Source organism: Pyrus communis, chromosome 2 (genome assembly GCF_041283825.1).
Source record: "Pyrus communis isolate YQ-2024b chromosome 2, ASM4128382v1, whole genome shotgun sequence".
Classification (NCBI taxonomy): Eukaryota; Viridiplantae; Streptophyta; class Magnoliopsida; order Rosales; family Rosaceae; genus Pyrus; species Pyrus communis.
Window position 1 is genome coordinate 6,526,868 of NC_142566.1, and position 20,518 is coordinate 6,547,385.

Sequence of the window (20,518 nt, forward strand, 5' to 3'; positions counted from 1 at the left end):
ACACATCATTCCTTGGCCTTTGATTGTAAGAATTCATGAGGTTCACTTGCTCTTGAACATACTCGGGGTAAGCCTCCCTAGATGGACATTGGTGAGTAGGATGGCTTGGTATGTTGCAAATGGCACATACTTCATTTGCTTTTGGCACCATGTTGAGCACGGATTCAAGCTTCCTTTCTAGGTTAGCTACCTGCAACAAAAGCTCATGATTAGAACTTGTTTCATAGACTCCCACTTTCTTACCCCTTAAATCTTTGTGTTGAGCATTAGACCCCAACATCTCATAAATGTTATATGACTCTTGAGCATTCTTTTTCTTCAATGCTCCACCTGCTGCATTATCAACAGTTGATTGGCAATTTTGGGTTAGTCCATCATAGAAAATTTGCATTTGTAAGTGAAAAGGTAACCCATGGTGTGGACATTGTATCAAGAGGCCTTTAAAACGCTCCCAACACTCATTGAAAGGTTCACCATCATCTTGTTTGAAGTTGAAGATTTGTCCCCTTAATGTGGCTGTCTTTTGAGTGGAAAAGAACTTCTCCAAGAACTTCTTAGCCACGGCATCCCATGTGGTGAGGGAACCTGGTGTTAGAGTCATCAACCAACTCTTGGCCCTATCTTTCAAGGTGTAAGGAAACACTCTCATCCTCAAATTTGCTTCACTTACCCCCTGCAAAGGTAAACCACTCACAACATTGTAAAACTCTTTAATATGAGCTAAAGGGTCTTCATTAGGTAAGCCATAAAATGAAGGAAACATATGGAAATGTGAAGATTTGAGATCATAGTTTCTAGCTTCTGTGGGCAGCAAGATGCATGAAGGTGAATTTGGTATGATTGGTTGAGCAAAGTCCTCCAAAGCTCGAAGCTCATCTAGGTTGCCCGCCATCTCTTCTTCTCTTTCCCAATCAAATTGCTCAGATCCTTTACTTGTTGAACTAGGTGAAGTCCTTTCCTCTTCCTCACGGATTAGGGATGAACTTGATGGCACAAAGTTGTCCAAAGTGTGGCCCTTCAACCGTTCAATTCTTTGGCCTAACTCAACAAGTCTATTTGACATATACTACCTGAAACAAAGTAACACAAGTTTGAATGAAAATCAAGAATCTGCCTATAATGAAAAGAACAAAGTTTAACTAGCAAACAACAATGAAATGAACAAGAATAAACTTAAAAAACGTTTGAAAGGACTCAAAGGACTCAAAACAGATTCACAAGACTCAAAACAAGCTAAAAACTCTCAAAACTGCCTAAAAACACAAACTGGGCAGTTTTGACACTAAACTCAATTTTGGACGAAAATTAGGTTTGAGCTTGACTCAAAATGCTTCAAAACACAAGATAAGACAGATTCTAATCTTAAGACTTAACAAACTATGGGGAGAAATTATATTTGGACGAAATGCAATTAAATGGACAGATTATAACAAAAGCAGATTGTAAAGCAAATTGATGTAAACCAATGGATAATGGAATGGCTAAGGGATTCTTTTCCATATATGAAATGTATGCAACTTAAATCAACTTCCAATTATCAATTTGACAAGTTATGAACCTTGACACTAATCAAAATAGCAAACAAGCAAACAAGCAATTACAAGGGACTGAAATCAGTCCCCGGCAACGGCGCCATTTTTTTGTTGATGTATATTTCCTTCTTAATGCTAGAATATATTTAGTATAATGGCATAAGTAAGGGTGTCGAATCCACAGGGACTAATTGGACCTATGTAATTACTTGTTTGCAAGAAGTCTAAGAAATGAATCAAACTAAACAAACTAGGCAGATTTGGAAATGAATCAAACTAATCTAAATAGACAGATTTGTTTTTGTAACTTGAAAGCATGAGAATATGAAATAAACACAAATAAATGAATCAACAACTAATGTAATGGGATCGTATCAATGGAAATGAAACTAGGGATTCGGTTTCACCATTGCTCAACTAAGTCCATGTTTGTCAAGTTAGTTTGTACTCATTCATCTACCTATTTCTTGAGTTTGTTTCACTTGGATATGATCAACCATATGATGTGTGGATTTGATCAAATGTCTCTAATCATGAACCTAATTGTGATGTGCAACTTTGGTTCATAATCAAGATTATGTAATGTACAAGAAACTTTCATAAAACTAAAGGGAATAACTCGGCAGGATGTGTGCTAAACACTCCCTTCATTCATTCACATATCTACCAAGATTATGCATGATGTGTGTTCTAATCTTGGCTACACAACTTTGTGATTAATTCAAATGATGATCAAACATTAAAATCAACACACAAAGTCACCATTAAAACAGAAAATGAAACAAGAAATAGATGGACAAAATGAGCATTCTAACTTAATTACATGGCAAACTTTGCAAGGTTACATCGAATCCCTAGAGGAGGATTAGTTACAATTCATGTTTACAAAAGATTTATCATAAAAATATAAAACATGAATGAACATAGAATTAATAAGAATAAACCCTTGAAGCAAAACTGATTTTGAAGTCCTTGAGGAGTGGCCTTCGGGGTTGGTTCTCCAAGTATGGTGCAACTGAATTAGATCCACTTGGTATGTTTTCTGCAAAGGGGAGAGCAAATGGGCAGAGAATGGACAGAGAATAGGGTGAAATGGAGCGGCTATGGGTGAATAAAAATGGGATGAATGCCAAGGACAGTTTCTGTGAAAAAGGAGAGAATGTAGAATGCAATGGAAAATGGAGATAATGTATGTGTGTAATGGAATATGGAGAGAATGTATGTGTGTAATGGAATGGTTGAAGAGAAAACTTGCGGATGGGAAAGTAGTATCTCCCCAACATTCAGATTGGATCTACCATTTGTTTAACTCAGATGGCAGTGCATAAGTGATGGAAATGATTGTGTTTCTGAGATGGTAGACTCACGGCCTGGACATGATCTGCAAGGAAATGTTAATGTATTCAAAGAAGCACATGCTCTTGCTGCCACAAGTGAGTGGAACCTGCAAAGGTGACTTGGACCACCAGAAAATGCATTGTAAAAATCTGGAAAGGAGAAGGGATCACACGGCATGGACTAAGAATGATTGATTTTCTGGAATAATGGGTGAATAACAAAAGGGAAAGGTGCAAGCATGGGTTTTATTTAATTGAAGTGCATGTGTATTTCTGCAAAGATGAAGTGCAGAAATGTAATGGAATGCACGGAATGGATGTGGATCATGCATGTGAAGATGTGGCTGAATGGATTAAGTAATGGAAATGGATGTTTTTGGCTCAAAAGGGAGTTGGAATGGCATGGGATGCACGGACTGGATGTTAGCATGCATGTGACCGTATGTTTGGTGTTTAGAAGTGCATAAAATGATGGGATTGCATGAGAACACACGGTCAAGGTTGTGACATGCATATGAATGCATGTTTTGGTGTTGGAACCACATAGTTGACTTCAATGACTTTGCCTTGTTTAGAATCACCCAATATGGCCGAATTGCATTTCTTAACACTTCACATCTTTTCTGGAATGTTTTTACTTCATTTGCCTTCCCATTGATCCAATTTCTCCCTTGCTGCACACTAACACCAAATAAGGTAAAATGCAACTAGTTTAATCCAAAACAATCACAAAGACGCCAAATAATGAAGATATAACGTATACAAAATGTGACTTATCACATGCCTGCGTGTGGCCGGCGCGTGGCGGTGTATGGATGGTCAGAAAATTTTTCTAAAAATATGGGGATGTTCATGGTGTTGAGTAGATCACGTTGTTATATTCAAACACCCCATTTGAGCAATGTATGAGAAGTTATTAGCTAGTTTCGTTTATGTGCTTTAAATTAACATTTATATGGTTGTTTCGCATATAGGTGAGACCTATCCTCAGGACGAGCGTAGTCAATCGAGGCTTGGGGGCTACAACCCTTCCACATACCAGTGAGTGGGATTTTGGTTTCCGTATATACCTATACACTTAAGATTTTTCCCAGAAAATCGATTTAAATGAAATTATGTTTAGAAATGCCATGCATATTGATTTATACGTAGATCATTGAATTAATATAGTATGCATAAATGTGGTTTGACGCGGTGGACGCTCAGCTAAGTACCAGGTGAGTTGTAGATTGTTTATGTTAATAGATGATTATGTGAGATGTGTTAAGAGCTCATAAACTTACACCCTGATGTTAATGCTCCCGCCCAGAGTTAGGGCACAGTCCTTCACGTGATGTTCACCTCCCGCACCATACGCTCACCTTGGATCCAAGTTAGGTGCACAATCTTGTCATACAAACCACTATAGGTGGTTCCGACTCATAGGTGACCAGCGATTATTCGCACAGTCTTCAAATGATTATAGCACTTGAGCGTATTTATTTACACCCAGTCCTGTCGTACAGACTACTTTAGGTGGTTCCGACTCGTGTGCAGGTATATTTGCTGAGATGTGAATTTGAGCCGTACATGTCATGTTAGGTGACTCCGGCTAGATAGATGAGCTCTAGATTCAGCCGTACAGGTCACGTTAGGTGACTCCGGCTGATATATCATTTGCATTGATTTATATCACCTGACTTACATATATTTTTATGCTGAGATATTTGACATGGCATATATGTGGATTTTGCTAATTTGGGTATGGTTTCGATATATGTATATATTCTATTTTTTGGGAAATTATACAAGTTTTACGGCGAGGGGTTAGAACTTTTGAGAAATTAAATGATTTTGAAAAGCTTTGTTTTGCCCACTCACACTTTCTGTTTTGTGCCCATCCAGGTTCTAGTTAGGAGTGCTTTTTGGTGGCTTGCAAGGAATCCACGGCAGCTTTGACAGATTATCACCATTGTATGGTCACCTTTGGGTGTTGTATAATTAGTATTTGTTCTGCTGGACTGCACTTAGGCTACTTATCCTTTGGTTGTGTTATCACACTTAATCTCGCACTAGCATGTTATCTTAGCTTGTATTGCTAATAGTTGGTTTTTATTTATTCGCATTTTTATTATTATTATTATTGCTTCCCGCACTGTGCACATAGCTACGTCACCCTCACGTGACGGCCAACACGCCTTGATTTCGGTCGGGGTGTGTCACAATAGATATAATGAATATGTATATATTGTTTATTAATTATTATTCTATATAAATTTTAAAATTTAAGTTTTATTTATTTATTTATATAGTAAATTATAGGCAAAGATTGAGATTAAAAATCATAAAACACATTAAAAAAAAATCAAGTAATTTAAAAATACCAAACACATTAAAAAAAAAGAGAATTGTTATTAACACTTCAAAAATCTCATTCTCTGCTCCAAACCTTCTATATTAGGAAAGAAAAGTAAACTTGTGAGGAGTGTAGAATGAGATTTTTGGAGAGCCAATAACACTTCCCCAAAAAAATTATAATAATTAATTTACATGTGCAAAAAATATGAAAAAATATGCAAACGCCCGTAGTCGCATCATCTATGCTTTGAGGATGAGTATATGATTGTTTGAATTTTTAAAACCATACAAACTCTCATGAATAGTATTTTTAAAGGAGTTCAAAATAAACAAAATTCATAATCATTAGTGTATAAGTCTGAAAAATGTGAAAGCATAACAAACGTTTATAATTGCATCTTCAACGCTTAGACAATAGTTACATGGTCGTTTAGATTTTTAAAACCCTCCAAATCTCATGAATAGTATTTTTTATTTTTATTTGAGTGTAAAATTAATAAAATTAAAAATAATTATTGTTGAAGTGTGAAAATGTAATAACTCGTAATGAAAAGCTTTACAATTTTCATGAAGGGGTCAACTCCGAAATTTAGTATGTATATACTAATTTAGTATTATATTTTACATTTTTTTGGGTCAAATTATGTTTTTCATTTTTATTTTTATTGATTTAAACTATATTTTTCTTAACGGGTAATGGGTCGTGTGACAGCCCATCCCGAATTATTGTAGTGTAGGTGTGAAATGACGATTTGGCCCTTAGTGGGTATTTGTCATTTTGGGGTGATTGTTTTGTGGTTTTGTTGGTTGCATCTGGACCACACACCCTCCTACATCCAGATCATCTCTTTCCCCCATGTATCTATCTCGAACTCCCCCCTCTCTCTCTCTCTCTCTCTCTCTCTCTCTCTCTCTTTCTCTCTCCTTCTCACTTGTACGGACGAGGTTCAAAAACCCTTGCAAAAGTGAGAGAGAGAGAGAGGGAGATCGAGACAAAGAGAGACACACAGGGGAAGGAGATGATGTGGATGTGGGAGGGTGTGTGGTCCAGATGCAACCAACAAAACCACAAAACAATCACCCCAAAATGATAGTCATTTCACACCTACGGTAAGAATAATTCGGGACGGGCTGTCACATGTCGGATTATATTACCTGATAATATTAACAGGTTGATTTCGGATCGGATCATATTACCTGTTTACTTTAACGGATATTACACGACACGATCTATTAAGTTATCGAGTATAACACGAAAACGATACAAATACGAGAAACACGACAAAAATGTTAGCTTTTATTCAAATGTCGACATTGGCAGCGTCAATTCAAGTGAAATGACAGATGGTCCCTAACTTTCTGTAGGGGTAGGTACCGGGTGGAGTCTCCTCGATGCTGAAGAAACTATGTATAATGACCAAAAGTTCTATTTATTTCCAGATCTAGATTAGATCATCACTCTTGAGCATGGCACCGGAGAAAGATGAGATGATCATCCTCAAAACCCCAGCGCTTCTGAAGGTTCATTCTTCTTTTCTCTTTCCTCAATGTGTATAGCGTGCATATATGTGTACGTACATATGTGTGTGTATCTTTGTAGATCCAGTGCTGGAATTCCATCCCTAATAGTGCCCCTTCGAGGTCGGAGACTAGGGTCTATAAAGAAGGATTATGCGAGATTAACTTTTTATTAATAGTTGTGTATGAAATACCAACCTTCTCTTGAAGGGGAAAAGACTGTTGCACCCAAAAACCCTCTTCCCCCCAACGCACATAAACACTAGTTTAAGGGCTAGAATATAAATAAATGTTTTACATTTTATATATTTTTAGGTTTAAGTTTTCCATCTTGTGATATACATGATTTACTTTTCTTCACAAGACAAATATATTAGCTATATTTTCTTGTATCATTGCAGTACATCCTTGAAACAAGCTGCTACCCAAGAGAGCACGAGCAGTTGAAGCAATTAAGGGAAGCCACTGTCGAGAAATACCAGTTCTGGTATGTTCAATATATATGTTACATATTTACAATAATTTTGAAGACTTATGTTTGGGCGAAGAACTTTTAAAGTACATACTAGGAATTTTATTTATTTATTTTTATTTTTTTTGAACAAACGATATTATCTACAAAAAATGTCATACTAAGAATTTTAAATGTCAAAAAAGCAAAATTTTCTTTTGAACAAACAATATTATTTACACTAAGAGAAAGGACATATTAGGAATTTTATATTCAATTGTTGAAAAAGCAATACTCCAACACTACTATTGAACTGTTCAACAACTACGAAACTTGATTACTAGGGGTTCCTTTGTAGAAAATCCTTTTCGAAAAGTCGAAATTGCACTTTCCATGTGTTGTATCACGTTCAACACAGAAAAATTAAATTGAATTAATAGCATGTTGAGCATACAATAAAATAAAATAAAAAATCAATAATCATGATTAGAACGCAATACTCCACTGAGTGTGTTGATAACATGTTGTAGGCTTACTTGACTGAACAATAACAGAGAGATTGAGAGAGAGGCTGCATCAAAGTGTAGAGAGAATTGGGTGAATTCCTAAGTGTGTTTTCACAACTCATTGTGCCTTTATTTATAGTAGTAGAGAAGTTTAATTTCTTAACACAATAAAGTTACAACTCTAATCAAATATATCTAAAAATGAGGGAGGCACCCTTTATACAATGAAGCCACCCTTTACACAAATGAGGCCTTTACCAAATTATATTAAGAAGAAATTAGGTTTACATCCTTTTTTTTGCTATTCCATTGATTAAAACTTTATTTCTTTTCAATTTTTTATCAAGGTCCCTAGATATTAATAAACGTCATTAATTATTTCAATAATAAAATATTTATTATTTCTAAATACATTCATTTAGTGTTAGAAATGTTACATTTGATAATTTCATTTGGTATATTTATATTTATGGCTAAATTTTTTATCATATATTTTTATTTTTATTTTGTACCCATTTTTAATTTGCAACCTTTTTTTTTTTATATGTACCAATTTTCATTTCACTTTTAATTTGTACCCATATATTAATTTCTTTTTGTACCCGTATTTTTTAAATTTTATTTGTATTTGTACCCATATTTTTTTTAATTTATTTGTACCCATTTTTAATTTTACTGAATGTACCCATGCTAATTATATGTTTTTATTTTATGCTTTAAAATATATCAATAGTTATTTCTTAAAATATGTTAATAATTATGTGGGTACATTATTTTCTTTGCTATAATTTTGTGAAGAACAATATTATTCTATTATTTATTTTCAAGTATTTATTATATTTTAAAAATAGTATTTGAATTTGTTTAAATTTCATAATTTGTGGGACATTAAACGCATAAATGCATGAGTTAAATATCTTAAATAATGTTAAGGACCTCGATCAAAATATTTAATCAAATAAGGTTTTTGTCTAACAATTAAGTTGATTAGAAGCCGAAACCAAAATGACCCTTAATTAATCTCAAAAGTTACATTTTGGAGCACAGGAGTATAATGAATGCGCCTGTTGATGAAGGACTTTTCCTCTCAATGCTTCTAAAACTCATGAATGCAAAGAAGACACTGGAACTCGGAGTTTTTACTGGCTATTCTCTTCTCACAACTGCTCTTGCACTGCCCCTTGATGGCAAAGTATTCTCTTTACTTTAATCTTCCAAATTCGAATATCGCTCTTTCCGTAGTTTAAATTTCTTTAAAATAGAATATCGTTGGTATAAAAATTTGATGTAGCTGGATGAACACTTATAATTAGTTATGGTGTTTGTAAAACAAAATTTCAGATTACAGCAATCGATCCAAATAAAGAAGCTTACGAGTTTGGATTGCCGTTCATTCAGAAGGCTGGAGTGAATCATAAGATTAAATTCTTCCACTCGGATGCCTTCTCAGTCCTAAATGATCTCATTTCCAGTGTAAGTTTCCGTCAAACGAAAATTGGCTACATTCGTTGTTTACTTATAACGTTGCAAGATTCGCAGTTTGAAGCCTAAAAGATCAATATACGAATGCTGCTATTTGTACCATCTCAACTAACGACATCTGGGTTGTACGCTTCTATTAGCTTAGAGAATTGAAATTTTAAACAAATATGCAGGGGGAGGAAGACGGGAGCTTTGATTTTGCATTTGTGGATGCTAACAAGGAAAAGTACATGGAATATCATGAGCTACTGTTAAAGCTTGTTAAGGTTGGTGGAATGATCGCGTACGATAACACGTTATGGTTCGGCTCAGTGGTGGAGCCGGAGGAGAAACTAGATGAACAAGCTAGACCAAACAGAAAACATATCTTGGAGTTGAACAGCTTTCTAGCTGCTGATTCTCGTATCGAATTGGCTCATCTTTCCGTTGGGGATGGACTCACCCTCTGCAGGCGCCTCCGTTAGGAAGACGCAACTTCTGCGTACTCTGTTGAAGTCCTCCAAAACAATCAAGCTGTAGTTTGTTTATCTAAAATAAAATGCTAAACATGTTTTGTTTAGACTATGGAGATGTACTGACAAACATCTTCTCCTCACCAGATGAGATGAGCTTTGTGTGATGTTGGGCATGTTGTTGCAGTTTTTCGTGTTTTGTTTCCTTTCTGGCCTAAAATTTGCATACAGTTTTAGACTAAAATCTTACATTTCACGTCATACATCACAAAGAACACCTTTTAGGTTGTTTTGCTCAAATGACAAAGCGTGAGCGACTGTGTGCAGGAGTGAATCCAACCGCTCACCACCCCACATATTTTTCATCCACACTTCCAATGCATTTAATCTTAACGTGAACAACAAAGGCTCTCACTGGTGCGCTTTTTGTCCCTCGGGAGGAACAATTCCAAAATATGTACCCACGAAAGCCCCTAGCCCTAGGACTAAATAAGGTGATGAAGGAGTAAAAGTGAAGAATGGGATACGGATTAGGACACACAACCCATCCACATCCACCAGAATATGTAGCTGTAACCCATATAGCTTTACCTCAGGGGACTATCTCAGTTCCATGATTTTATCGGGACCTTCACAGGTTATCATTTCACGGCTGTCTTATCCAAGAAACTACCTATGAACCAAATAACGAGTTTCCAAGAAGTCTACACAGATTCGAAATCTTGCTATTCGTTATACCAGTTCAGATTAACCTCTCTTCACTTCACCCAACTCACCCAACAGAGTAGCCTTCCTCAACCCCGAATGATTTAGATTAAGTCATTCCAAATTGGGTGAACATATCACCAATGCAACCAATAATAAATGAATGCCTTTTTTTCACAAGAAAGTAGAAACAAACTTCCATTGGCTCTAATTGAGTACAAACCAGAACTAACAAGTTACGGAGGACAACGACCAGAAACGAACATGGGAAGAATTAACAGTTCAATATGGACAACAAAGAAGTTATTGCAATAAGCTCTAAACAAACATGTCAAATTATATGATTGTAGCATTGTAGCCATATCATTGACGCAAATGATACAAAACAAAACAAAAACAGACAACACCTCTTTAGTCAATTTCCTAGTTTATCGAAGAGTACTCAATTCATCCAAAAGCCAAAAATTGTTACTTTCTATCACAAATTCCGCGAACAGCGTTCATGAACTCAAACATAGTTTCACAAAAGACTAGCATCATATTTCCACCATCTAACATTCAAGTCAACCAAAACCAGTTATTCTTGCTCCTATCAAGTGAACTACTTCCATAAATTCACAAAACACTAGCTAACATTCATACGAGTCAATGTCGATACAAAAATTCACAAAACCGAAACCACTTAAACAAAAAAGGTAATCAAACTAACTCTTGGGAATGTTCTTCCCCACAATTTTAGCAGGAGCAATGCGGAGAAGGTTTCCGGGCTTACCAGGCAGAGCGCCTTTGATCATCACAACATTGAGCTCCTTATCGATCTTCACAATCTTCAGCTTCCTAATCTTGGTCTTGGTTCCTCCCATTCTTCCGGGCATCTTCTTCCCCTTGTAAACCCGCCCCGGCGTGGTTCCGGCACCGATAGACCCGAGAGCTCTGTGGCTCTTGGACCCGTGGGTCATCTGCCCCCGCTTGAAATTGTGCCGCTTGATTCCTCCCTGAAACCCCTTTCCGATTGTGGTTCCAGAGACGTCGACAATGTCGCCCTCGTTGAAAAGCTCATCGAACAAGAGCTTCTGGTTCGGCTCGAACCCTTGGACGTCTTGAAGCCGGAACTCCTGGAGGTGGCGGAGGGGGATCGAGCCGGCCTTCTGGAGGTGACCTATTTCGGGCTTCGTTAGCTTCCGGTCACGGACCCGCCGGTACCCGATTTGGACGGCGTCGTAGCCGTCGGTGGCCTGGGTTTTGACCTGGGTGACGATGTTGCCCTCTTTGAAACCCACGACGGTGACCGGGACGACTTTGCCGGTGGGTTCGAAGAAGCTCATCATGCCGAGCTTCGTGGCCATAACTCCAATGCCGGCCTCCATACTCATGGTTATTCCCGTCAGTTGGTTTTTATGGTTTTTTGCGACGGCGAGCGATGGGGTGGCTATTTGGAGCGGCGGGGTGAGGAATGAGGAGGATTTGGAGGAGAAGGAGACATTGGGGAAGAGAGCGGAGGAAGAAGAAGGTGATGAAATGGAAAGGATTGACATGGCTATCTGGTCTTTTTGGGTTGAGTGAGAAAGAGGACTGGAAGGCGGGTGGCCTTGTTTCTTATCCTTTCCAATTGGGTTTTGGAAAGGATTTCAATTTGCGAGAGACCGGTACATTACGTATACAAATAGTGATATATATGTGCTAAAAAGTTAATAACTCCTCCTCTTAGTGTAGATAATATAGTTTCTTCAAAAAAACCTCTCACAAGTGAAGAAAAATACTACTAGATTGTAGTATTAAGTGGCAATCACTTCACTTTATTTACTGTTGACCCTAAAAATTACAAAACCTACGTGGCGCGCAGGCCGAGTAACTAATAAGCTAACTACGTCCTTCGGTCGAATGCGGGGCGTGCCAACTCGTCGACCGAGGAGTAAAATTTGTTGATGTAGCTTTGAGCGCGTCGCTGACTTCTTTAACTTGCGATTGCGACCGAGGAAGGAACACTCTCGGTCTCTGGGTTCTACAGCCTGAAGACAAGGCTGCTAATTCTGCGGAGTTCACGAATCGTCCGAGCCCGATTCGGTCACTGTGATTATATTCGTGAGAGTATAAGCACGTCGAATCGAGACCAAGGTGTATGGGCACAGGTACTCGAACGTGATGTATGTCTTGATGGTAAACGTAGTTCGGCCGTCGGAATGCCGAACCCTGAAACTCACTTGTGAGTATCCAATCATAAAACCACTCGGCGACCAGTACGCCGAGCAATGTAATTCGTAACACCTAACTAAGCCGAGAAGGCTAGCAAGGTGACCTCTGCCAACAAAGGTTCGAAAACCTTTCTCGACCGAGACTTGGATAGATAATCGGTCGACCTCGACGCAGTGCTGTTTATCCAAACTGAAGATACTTCTCGGTCGGCTGATTCTGCGGCAGCAGTGCTGTTTATCCAAACTGAAGGTGCTCGCCGGGCGCTTCCACAGTGCTGTTTATCCAAACTGAAGGTGTGTCGGCAGGAAAAGAAAAGGAAAAAATCTCAAGGTGTTGAGAGGTTTTGCGCAGGGCAATTGTATGCTGATTTGAAGGTCCTTTCTGTTTGCATGATTTCTTGTATTTATAGTCCCCCATTCCTTGAAACCGACTCCGATTTGGATTGGGAGTCCTTGTCCCATTTCGCTTCTTCCTCGAACAAACCTACTCCTACTGGGATTCTGAATTTTCCTCCTTTTTGGGACTTCATTCCTTGCTGGTCGAGAATCCTAGTTGCACCAGGACTTCTTCGACCTTTCTATTTATCTGGACTACTTATGATAGGATTTGGCCGACCCTGTTAGCTGGCTCGGGCATTATTATTCGGCCCATATTATTTGTCATTACCTTGGGCCGAGCGCATCCTGCTGCTCGGCCCAGCAATAATATTTTGGGCCCAAACATTTACTTATCAAATTTAATCACTCTCTCATGTGCGGTCTGAATTCAAATTGGGAAACGATAGAGATTGGATACAGAGCTGTTTTCGAGACATGGTGATGCTGCGATGGTTCTGAAGACGGACGCTGGGTGTTGTGGGGTGGTGGTGCGGTTGGCTGAGAATTTGGGGGTGTTCGTAGTGACGGTTCTAGAAATTTTTTGGTGAACAAGACGTACATAAGTTGACATAGCTCCATACATATATTCTTATGAGCTTGAATTCAAAAAAAGAATGAAATAATGGTGAGCCTAGTAGAGAACGAACACGGGTTGAGGGTTTCTATACAAAGCCGTTCTATTGTTCACTCAAGGGGGCAATGTACCTGGATAATATATCAAAATCTATTCCTTCCTGGTTGAAGAAATGGATTCCTATGACTCTAGCGATTAACATAAATAAAACTAATACAATCATCGGAAATAATATAATATTATCCGACTCATGAGGATATGAGAAAGTGCTCTTGGAATGGCCGAATGAATTCCGCTATTTTTTTTTAAAGCAAGATAATTAACTTATTATTCTTCGTTTATGGTTTGATTGACCTATTTATCGGCATCCCTTTAAAGGATTACTTGTACACTTCAATCATATTCTACTTCTACAAAGTTTACTGAAAAATAGGTAAAAATATCTCTGTTCTCCTGGTTATATTTGGAGTTGCTGAGTAATTTGTTTAATGATAATTGTTCTTTTTCTTAAATAATAATAATTTTTTTATATTAAGGAAATTTTGAAGAAGAACTATTTGAGGATAACGGTATGTGGGGAAAGAGTTTATCAAATTTTTTCACCTTTTTATGATGAGTGAAAATATAAGGTGGGTGGGGAGATAAGACAGTAGATCGGTATAGCACCAATCTTTTGTTAATATGGAGAGCAACTTAACATAAGATGGGTTCATCACATATTATATACTTGATTTGAATGTCTCGGCGGCCATGAATCATTTGTGTAAGTTGGCACTTGTGTAGCTCACTCTACAACTTTTGTCAATCATCCAAACCGTCCATAATTTTAATTTAGAAGTAGCAAAAATTGTATGCATGATGTTGCGGGTTTCAAATGCAATCAGTTCTTGCAATCAGTAAATATGGTTGAGAAGTTGTCAATAGTCAAAAAAACATGTTGGCCAAGATAGTCAAATTTTATCAGTTTATCCGAATAAGTTCAACTTCTCCAAAAGGTTTGCTTCTAGACTCTTACAAATCACTCAATAGATTTGTTAATTGGCCCTAAACTCTTAGTAACAAAATTAGCCAACTCTAATTAACAATTCATAATCAAACTGCAAAAACAACATAGTGAGTTTCAATTGTGTTCAAACATCTGAATCAACAGATTCAAAGGTCTTGATATGCATTATTACCCAAAAGGCATCCATTACATTTTAATAAATTTTTCCCTAATCGGCTGCAATTCACATACAAAATCACTCAATAGATTTGTTAATTGGCCCTAAACTCTTAGTAACAAAATTAGCCAACTCTAATTAACAATTCATAATCAAACTGCAAAAACAACATAGTGAGTTTCAATTGTGTTCAAACATTTGAATCAACAGATTCAAAGGTCTTGATATGCATTATTACCCAAAAGGCATCCATTACATTTTAATAAATTTTTCCCTAATCGGCTGCAATTCACATACAAAATCACTCAATAGATTTGTTAATTGGCCCTAAACTCTTAGTAACAAAATTAGCCAACTCTAATTAACAATTCATAATCAAACTGCAAAAACAACATAGTGAGTTTCAATTGTGTTCAAACATCTGAATCAACAGATTCAAAGGTCTTGATATGCATTATTACCCAAAAGGCATCCATTACATTTTAATAAATTTTTCCCTAATCGGCTGCAATTCACATACAATTTGAAATATCTAATTCAAACATTGAAGCACTCAAGCACTCAAGCAATTCAGATAATGCTTGAAAGATGAAATTCAAACACTAAAATCACTTTACAACTGATTCATATGAGTCGCAGGAGGACCTTACCAACCAAAACTTTACCGCAGCCAAACGCTAGGTCCTGTCCATTAGTTAAGAAGATTTTATGTAGTTGCATTCACATTGAAATAAGGGAAGTAAATTAGTAATCATAATTTTTTAAGGAACACAAATATTTCCCAACTTGCTTGTTTTCCTTACATAAAAAATTATAAGCATAGAAGGGAATGGATATTTCCCAACAAATAATGCAAAAACCAATAATAAAGATTTTTAAATAAATTTTGTGGTTAATGTGTATAGGCTATAGCAATTGCATCAGAAAATAAACCTTGAATATCATACAACGAACATGGCTTTGGGAGGAGCCTACTTCAAACACGATGGAACTCTGATGGGATTGTCCCATCATGCCACCTATAGAAAATACCGATTGATAAGAGTCAATATTCGATAACTTTATTTCACAGTTATTTGATTTAAACCGATTCTTTTCATATGGTTCATCACATAAGGGGTTTCTGAGAAATCCAAGCAACTAAGATATTGGCAAGATTCAGAGATAAATCACAAAACGCTATGCCATTCAATGACAACTGAAAAGGCTGAAGGGAAGTAGTAGTACTGGTTATATTAGGATACAATCAGAAAAGCATTGAAATGCTTAGCTTTTAGTCTAACACTCTTTTCTTCTTTAGAGAAGAAAGGCAGGGGAAGGCAATAGGGACAGTCTGCCAGGATTTTCTATAAACTAGATTTGCGAATGAATTTTGGGTTGGGCCATTTCACAATAGTTGCTCACTCTCACTCTAGGTTGTAAGTACCACACACACACACACACACACACACACACACACACACCAATATTATTACTTCAAATAACTATTAATTAAGAAGAATAAGAAACTATATATGTGAGTATATGTCGGTGTGTACAATGGCAGCAAATATGGATATTAGTGATGGTGGAGATCAAACTCCCAATGGATCAGATAGGTGAAAGAGAGAGGAAGCAATATGGGTCATACATGAATATGTACAGTTTCCTTCTTCAACTAAAGCACTTAAATTCCTCCAATCTTCATCTTTTAAAACCATAAAAACAACAATCTCAGATTTTGGGTTGAACAATGTAACAACCCGTCCCGATTAATTAAACGGATTTTGAATCGGGAGGGCATTTTTGTAATTTCACAAAAAAAGGGATATTTTTTATTTTGGAATTGCTTTTGGGACCTTAAATGGTGAGCCTAGTGAGACCCCTTTCTCTTTTTGGTTCCCCGGTATCCCTTCCCATATGGCTGCCACATGGTAGTCCTTTCTCTTTCCCTCTTCTTCTATCTTCTCTCTCTTTCTCTCCCCCCGAAACTCTCTCTCGGACCTCACTCTCCCCTCCCCATGTTTCGTTCCTTCTCCCCTAAGCTCCTCGAGCCTCCTTCTTTGCACCACCATCACCTCACCCCTCCCTACATCCTCTGCAAGTCCCACGAAATCCAGGATTAATGGAGGAGCCCCTCCCCCCAAGCTCCTCTCTTTCCCATCGCTATGCAACCTTCCCTGACGTGTTTCGCCGTCTACGGCCAAGGGTAAGACTCTAAAACCTTGTGGGATGTGTTTTAAGGTTAGTTTAGGGTAGGTTTGATGTTGTGTACACTGGTTAAACGCAGAACAGCTCGGGGGAAACTTTCCCCATTTTTCGGCCACTGAATCGTGTGCTGCAGGCCATTTTGCGGCCACGACTGGCCTCATGATAGGTATATTATTCTTCCCTTCCTCCGTAGCTTCATTTTGGTATATGGGTTGATGAGTTTAGTTGAGTTGTGGGTTGACCGGAGCTTGGAGGCTCCGGCTTTCTTCTTTGGTGGTATATTATTCTTCCCCTCCTCCGGAGCTTCATTTTGGTATATGGGCTCCGTAGCTTCATTTTGGTATATGGGTTGATGAGTTTAGTTGAGTTGTGGGTTGACCGGAGCTTGGAGGCTCCGGCTTTCTTCTTCGGCGAGACCGGCCGACCCACGACCAAGGAACCTAGCCCTTTTGGGCAACTCAACTCCATAACATGTTAAGCCCAAAGATCCTTGGGCCAGCCCATAACTAAACCTAAGGCTCTTGGCCCTATCTAAACCCAAACCCATATTTGTAAAACCCTAACTCGAACATTGGGCCATAAAACATGCCCAATTGGCAAACCCAAAACCCTTTTAAGCCAACCCAAATCAGGACTTAGCCCAAGCACTTGGGCTGGGCTTTCAAGCCAAACCCAATATAACCCATTTTAAATTAGAAACCCTTAACCCATTAACCCATTATCCTAAGCCCAACCCACTTAAACCTAACCCTAAGCCCAACCTGGCTGTTGACCCAAGCACAACCTGGTGGAATATTCTCTTGTTGACTTTTTGTTGACTTTTACGAAATTTACCCGGGACCCTTCTTAGGGTAATTCGATGTCCTGGATCCGTTTATGACTTTCGTTTTTCAAAATTCAATCGTTTGAGTATAGTTTTGTTAATTGGACCCTTTATGTGCTTAGGTGCAATTATTAGCGGCGTTTCCGTTCCGCCTAGTTCGTACGGCTCTACGACGACGAAGTATCTGTGAGTGGACCCCTTCTAAAATGCATGTTTTAATAGTAGAAATGCATACATGAAAATCATGATTTAATGGTTACGTTTTATGAGATATTATGCTTACTGAGAATATTTTGGAATACCATATTTTATCGAACTGATGTTTTTTGTAGTATATATAATGGATGACTATATATTATTTATTAACATGCTTTTGCACTCTTCTTTGTAGTATATATGATGGATGACTATATGCTATGAAGATGTTTTGAGATATATGTACCTATGTTTGGAAAGACTATATTCAATGTTTTTGTGCGTATCTAGTGGTCACTGTTCTGCCTACTAAAGATGATACATATATTGGTTTCGGTCAGGTGTAGGTTGGTGCCTATCTGCAAAGGATATTTATATTGGCTTCGGCCGGGCGTAGGTTGGTGCCTGTTTGGCAAATGAAGTGTTTTGAAGAGTTTTATAGGCCTTCAGGCGATACTAATACCGCTAGTTAGTACACTATATACGAGATATGTTTCATGAAAGGTTTTATGGCATGCTAGGGTTTCGAAAACCTATTACATATTATGCTATGAGTTTTCATTAAACTTTGGGGGTTAGTATGTTGATAACTGTTTCAGTATTATTATTATTATTATTATTATTATTATTATTATTATTATTATATATATATATATATATATCAACTTGGTCCACTTATGCTTGTTTTGTGCCCCCTCAGGTTTTATAATCGAGGCATACAATCCCAGCGTCAAGGCACTTCCGTATCAGCATCTTCGAGTCATCTTAGTGTAGGACCCACTCCTTTGTTCATTCAATTGTATATCATTTCTTTTCTAGTGTATAGAATTAATTGTATGCTTTGAACATATTCCTCATTTGTATGCTCATTGTAATTTAAATTTATAAGTCTTATTTATATTCGTTGTTCTCATGCATCCTAATATGGCTTCGTCACCTTCGTGTGTCGGCCAACACGTGCCTACTATGCTGTTCGGGGAATATCAGGGTCGGGCGTGTCAGTTTGGTATTAGAGCGTGGTTTGTTCGGAGCATACTTAGGATTTTCTCTTACTCTAGTAATGTGTCTGTCTTGACATCATTTGGATGTCACGACTTCCAGATTGGTTGTCATTCGGCACGGTTGTGCAACTCTTACCACGCTATGAATAGTCACATCCTATTGAAGAATGAGAAATCTCATGTCAGGATTGTGCCTCATAGGTGACGTAATGGATTGTGGGATGACTTTCAACATCAAACTGATGCTCTACAACATGCATTCCCTAGGAATTGTGGGCAGAGTCGGATCTACATCAGAATGTTGGGAAACGGAAAAATCTTAGTGGTACAAGTTGGTTAAGACCAACTGGAGATATGAAGCGGTGTTGTACTCTGTGACATGCGTTCCCTAGGAATGGCAAGCAGAGTCATATCTCTTTAGAAACTACTTGAAACTTTCGAAATGCGTGCTGGAGAAAGCAAGTAAATGATGGTTGTTATGAAGTTTAGTAAGTGGTAATTGGTAGGATCGAATCAATGTTCTCGGACTCGTTCCTGCTGAGGAAATTCGTGTGGATTTTTAGAACAATTCTCGGCAATTGTTCTATCGATAACCCTCTTGCTTACTCCAACGACGAAGTCAAGTTCTCTAACCATCAATTGTTAGTTTCACCCCAAATTCAGCGAGTGTTGACTTCGTTTAGATTTAATACTTCCTTGGGAGACTCTTCGGTAATAGACATTATTCTCATCAATTTCCAAAAAGGGTTTGCGACCATTGGAAATTGAAATTTCTCACAGGAGTTGTGAAATACGAATTATCCTTAGACTTGTTTTGACTCTCAAATTCTTGAGTATTCTTATAGCCTGCTCGACATGGTTTCTCACTCAATCAATGAGGAATTCACGATCGATCGATTCAGTGGAAGTGTGCGCCCAATTCATTTCGATTCTGACCGAAATGTTAGGAGCATAACCTTTTCACAAGCTTACTAGACTTACCAGGAAGAGTTCCATGTGAGTGTGAGGTTTGAGCAGTCTTTTAGTAAGGGATTGGTGAAGGTAGCAGTACAAGTGGTCAACGGATTGCATCACAAATCACTATCTTCACGCAGAAATGAGTAGTCACATCTTATTATCTTACTACAATTCATAAGCATCATATCGTACTGATAGGAGCATATTTATGCGTCTTAATTGGCTCGTTCTCGTGCATTTACGTTGTGTTTCTTTAGTTACTTTAGTCCTTTATGCCATTTTCGTGTGTTTCTAGGTTCATATGGCTAAGGAAGCAAAAATGTGCATTTTGGAGCAAAATTGGGCTTAGAATGGATAGCTTATGCTTGGAGCCAAAGTGTTGGACGAAATTGAAGCCTTGTATGCACTTTAGGACATAAAACAAAGGGTCTAGCCCAATCAAACAAAGCCTTAGAACCAGCAAAACCATTCATTTCTAGCACCAAACATCACCTTGCCGTGCATCCCATTCCATTTTTCAGCTTTTATCCTTCATTGCAGCCACACTTCCACATGCATTCCCTCTTTAATCATTCTTCCTAGCTGTTTTTCCATCATTATTTCAGCCACATGCACTCTCAATCATAAGAGCCACATGCATTCTTAACCAATCAGCCACATATTCTCCCATTCCTCCTATAAAAACCCATGCATTCACACAAACAAAGGAAGAAAAAAACAACAAA

The 20,518-nt window shown here is 37.9% G+C and overlaps 2 protein-coding genes and 1 non-coding gene across 3 annotated transcripts; 2 read left to right on the top strand and 1 right to left on the bottom strand.

Moving 5' to 3' along the window:
- Positions 1-407: 407 nt before the first annotated feature.
- Positions 408-518, top strand: LOC137741204 (small nucleolar RNA R71). The gene has a single exon (XR_015960268.1). It is a non-coding gene; the product is annotated as a small nucleolar RNA R71 (small nucleolar RNA).
- A 6,014-nt stretch (positions 519-6,532) lies between these two features.
- On the top strand, positions 6,533-9,801 carry LOC137748436 (flavonoid 3',5'-methyltransferase). Its single transcript, XM_068488585.2, has 5 exons — positions 6,533-6,727; positions 7,126-7,211; positions 8,729-8,873; positions 9,023-9,154; positions 9,337-9,801. Exons 1-5 carry the CDS (start codon positions 6,674-6,676, stop codon positions 9,625-9,627), a joined length of 708 nt encoding a protein of 235 aa, XP_068344686.2. The 5' UTR covers positions 6,533-6,673; the 3' UTR covers positions 9,628-9,801.
- Positions 9,802-10,934: 1,133 nt separating this feature from the next.
- LOC137748284 (large ribosomal subunit protein uL3c) lies at positions 10,935-13,555 on the bottom strand. The gene is made up of 2 exons (XM_068488412.2): positions 13,241-13,555; positions 10,935-12,123 (listed from the first exon to the last, which is right to left on the bottom strand). Exon 2 carries the CDS (start codon positions 11,853-11,855, stop codon positions 11,025-11,027), a length of 831 nt encoding a protein of 276 aa, XP_068344513.2. The 5' UTR covers positions 11,856-12,123; positions 13,241-13,555; the 3' UTR covers positions 10,935-11,024.
- Between the last annotated feature and the right edge of the window lie 6,963 nt (positions 13,556-20,518).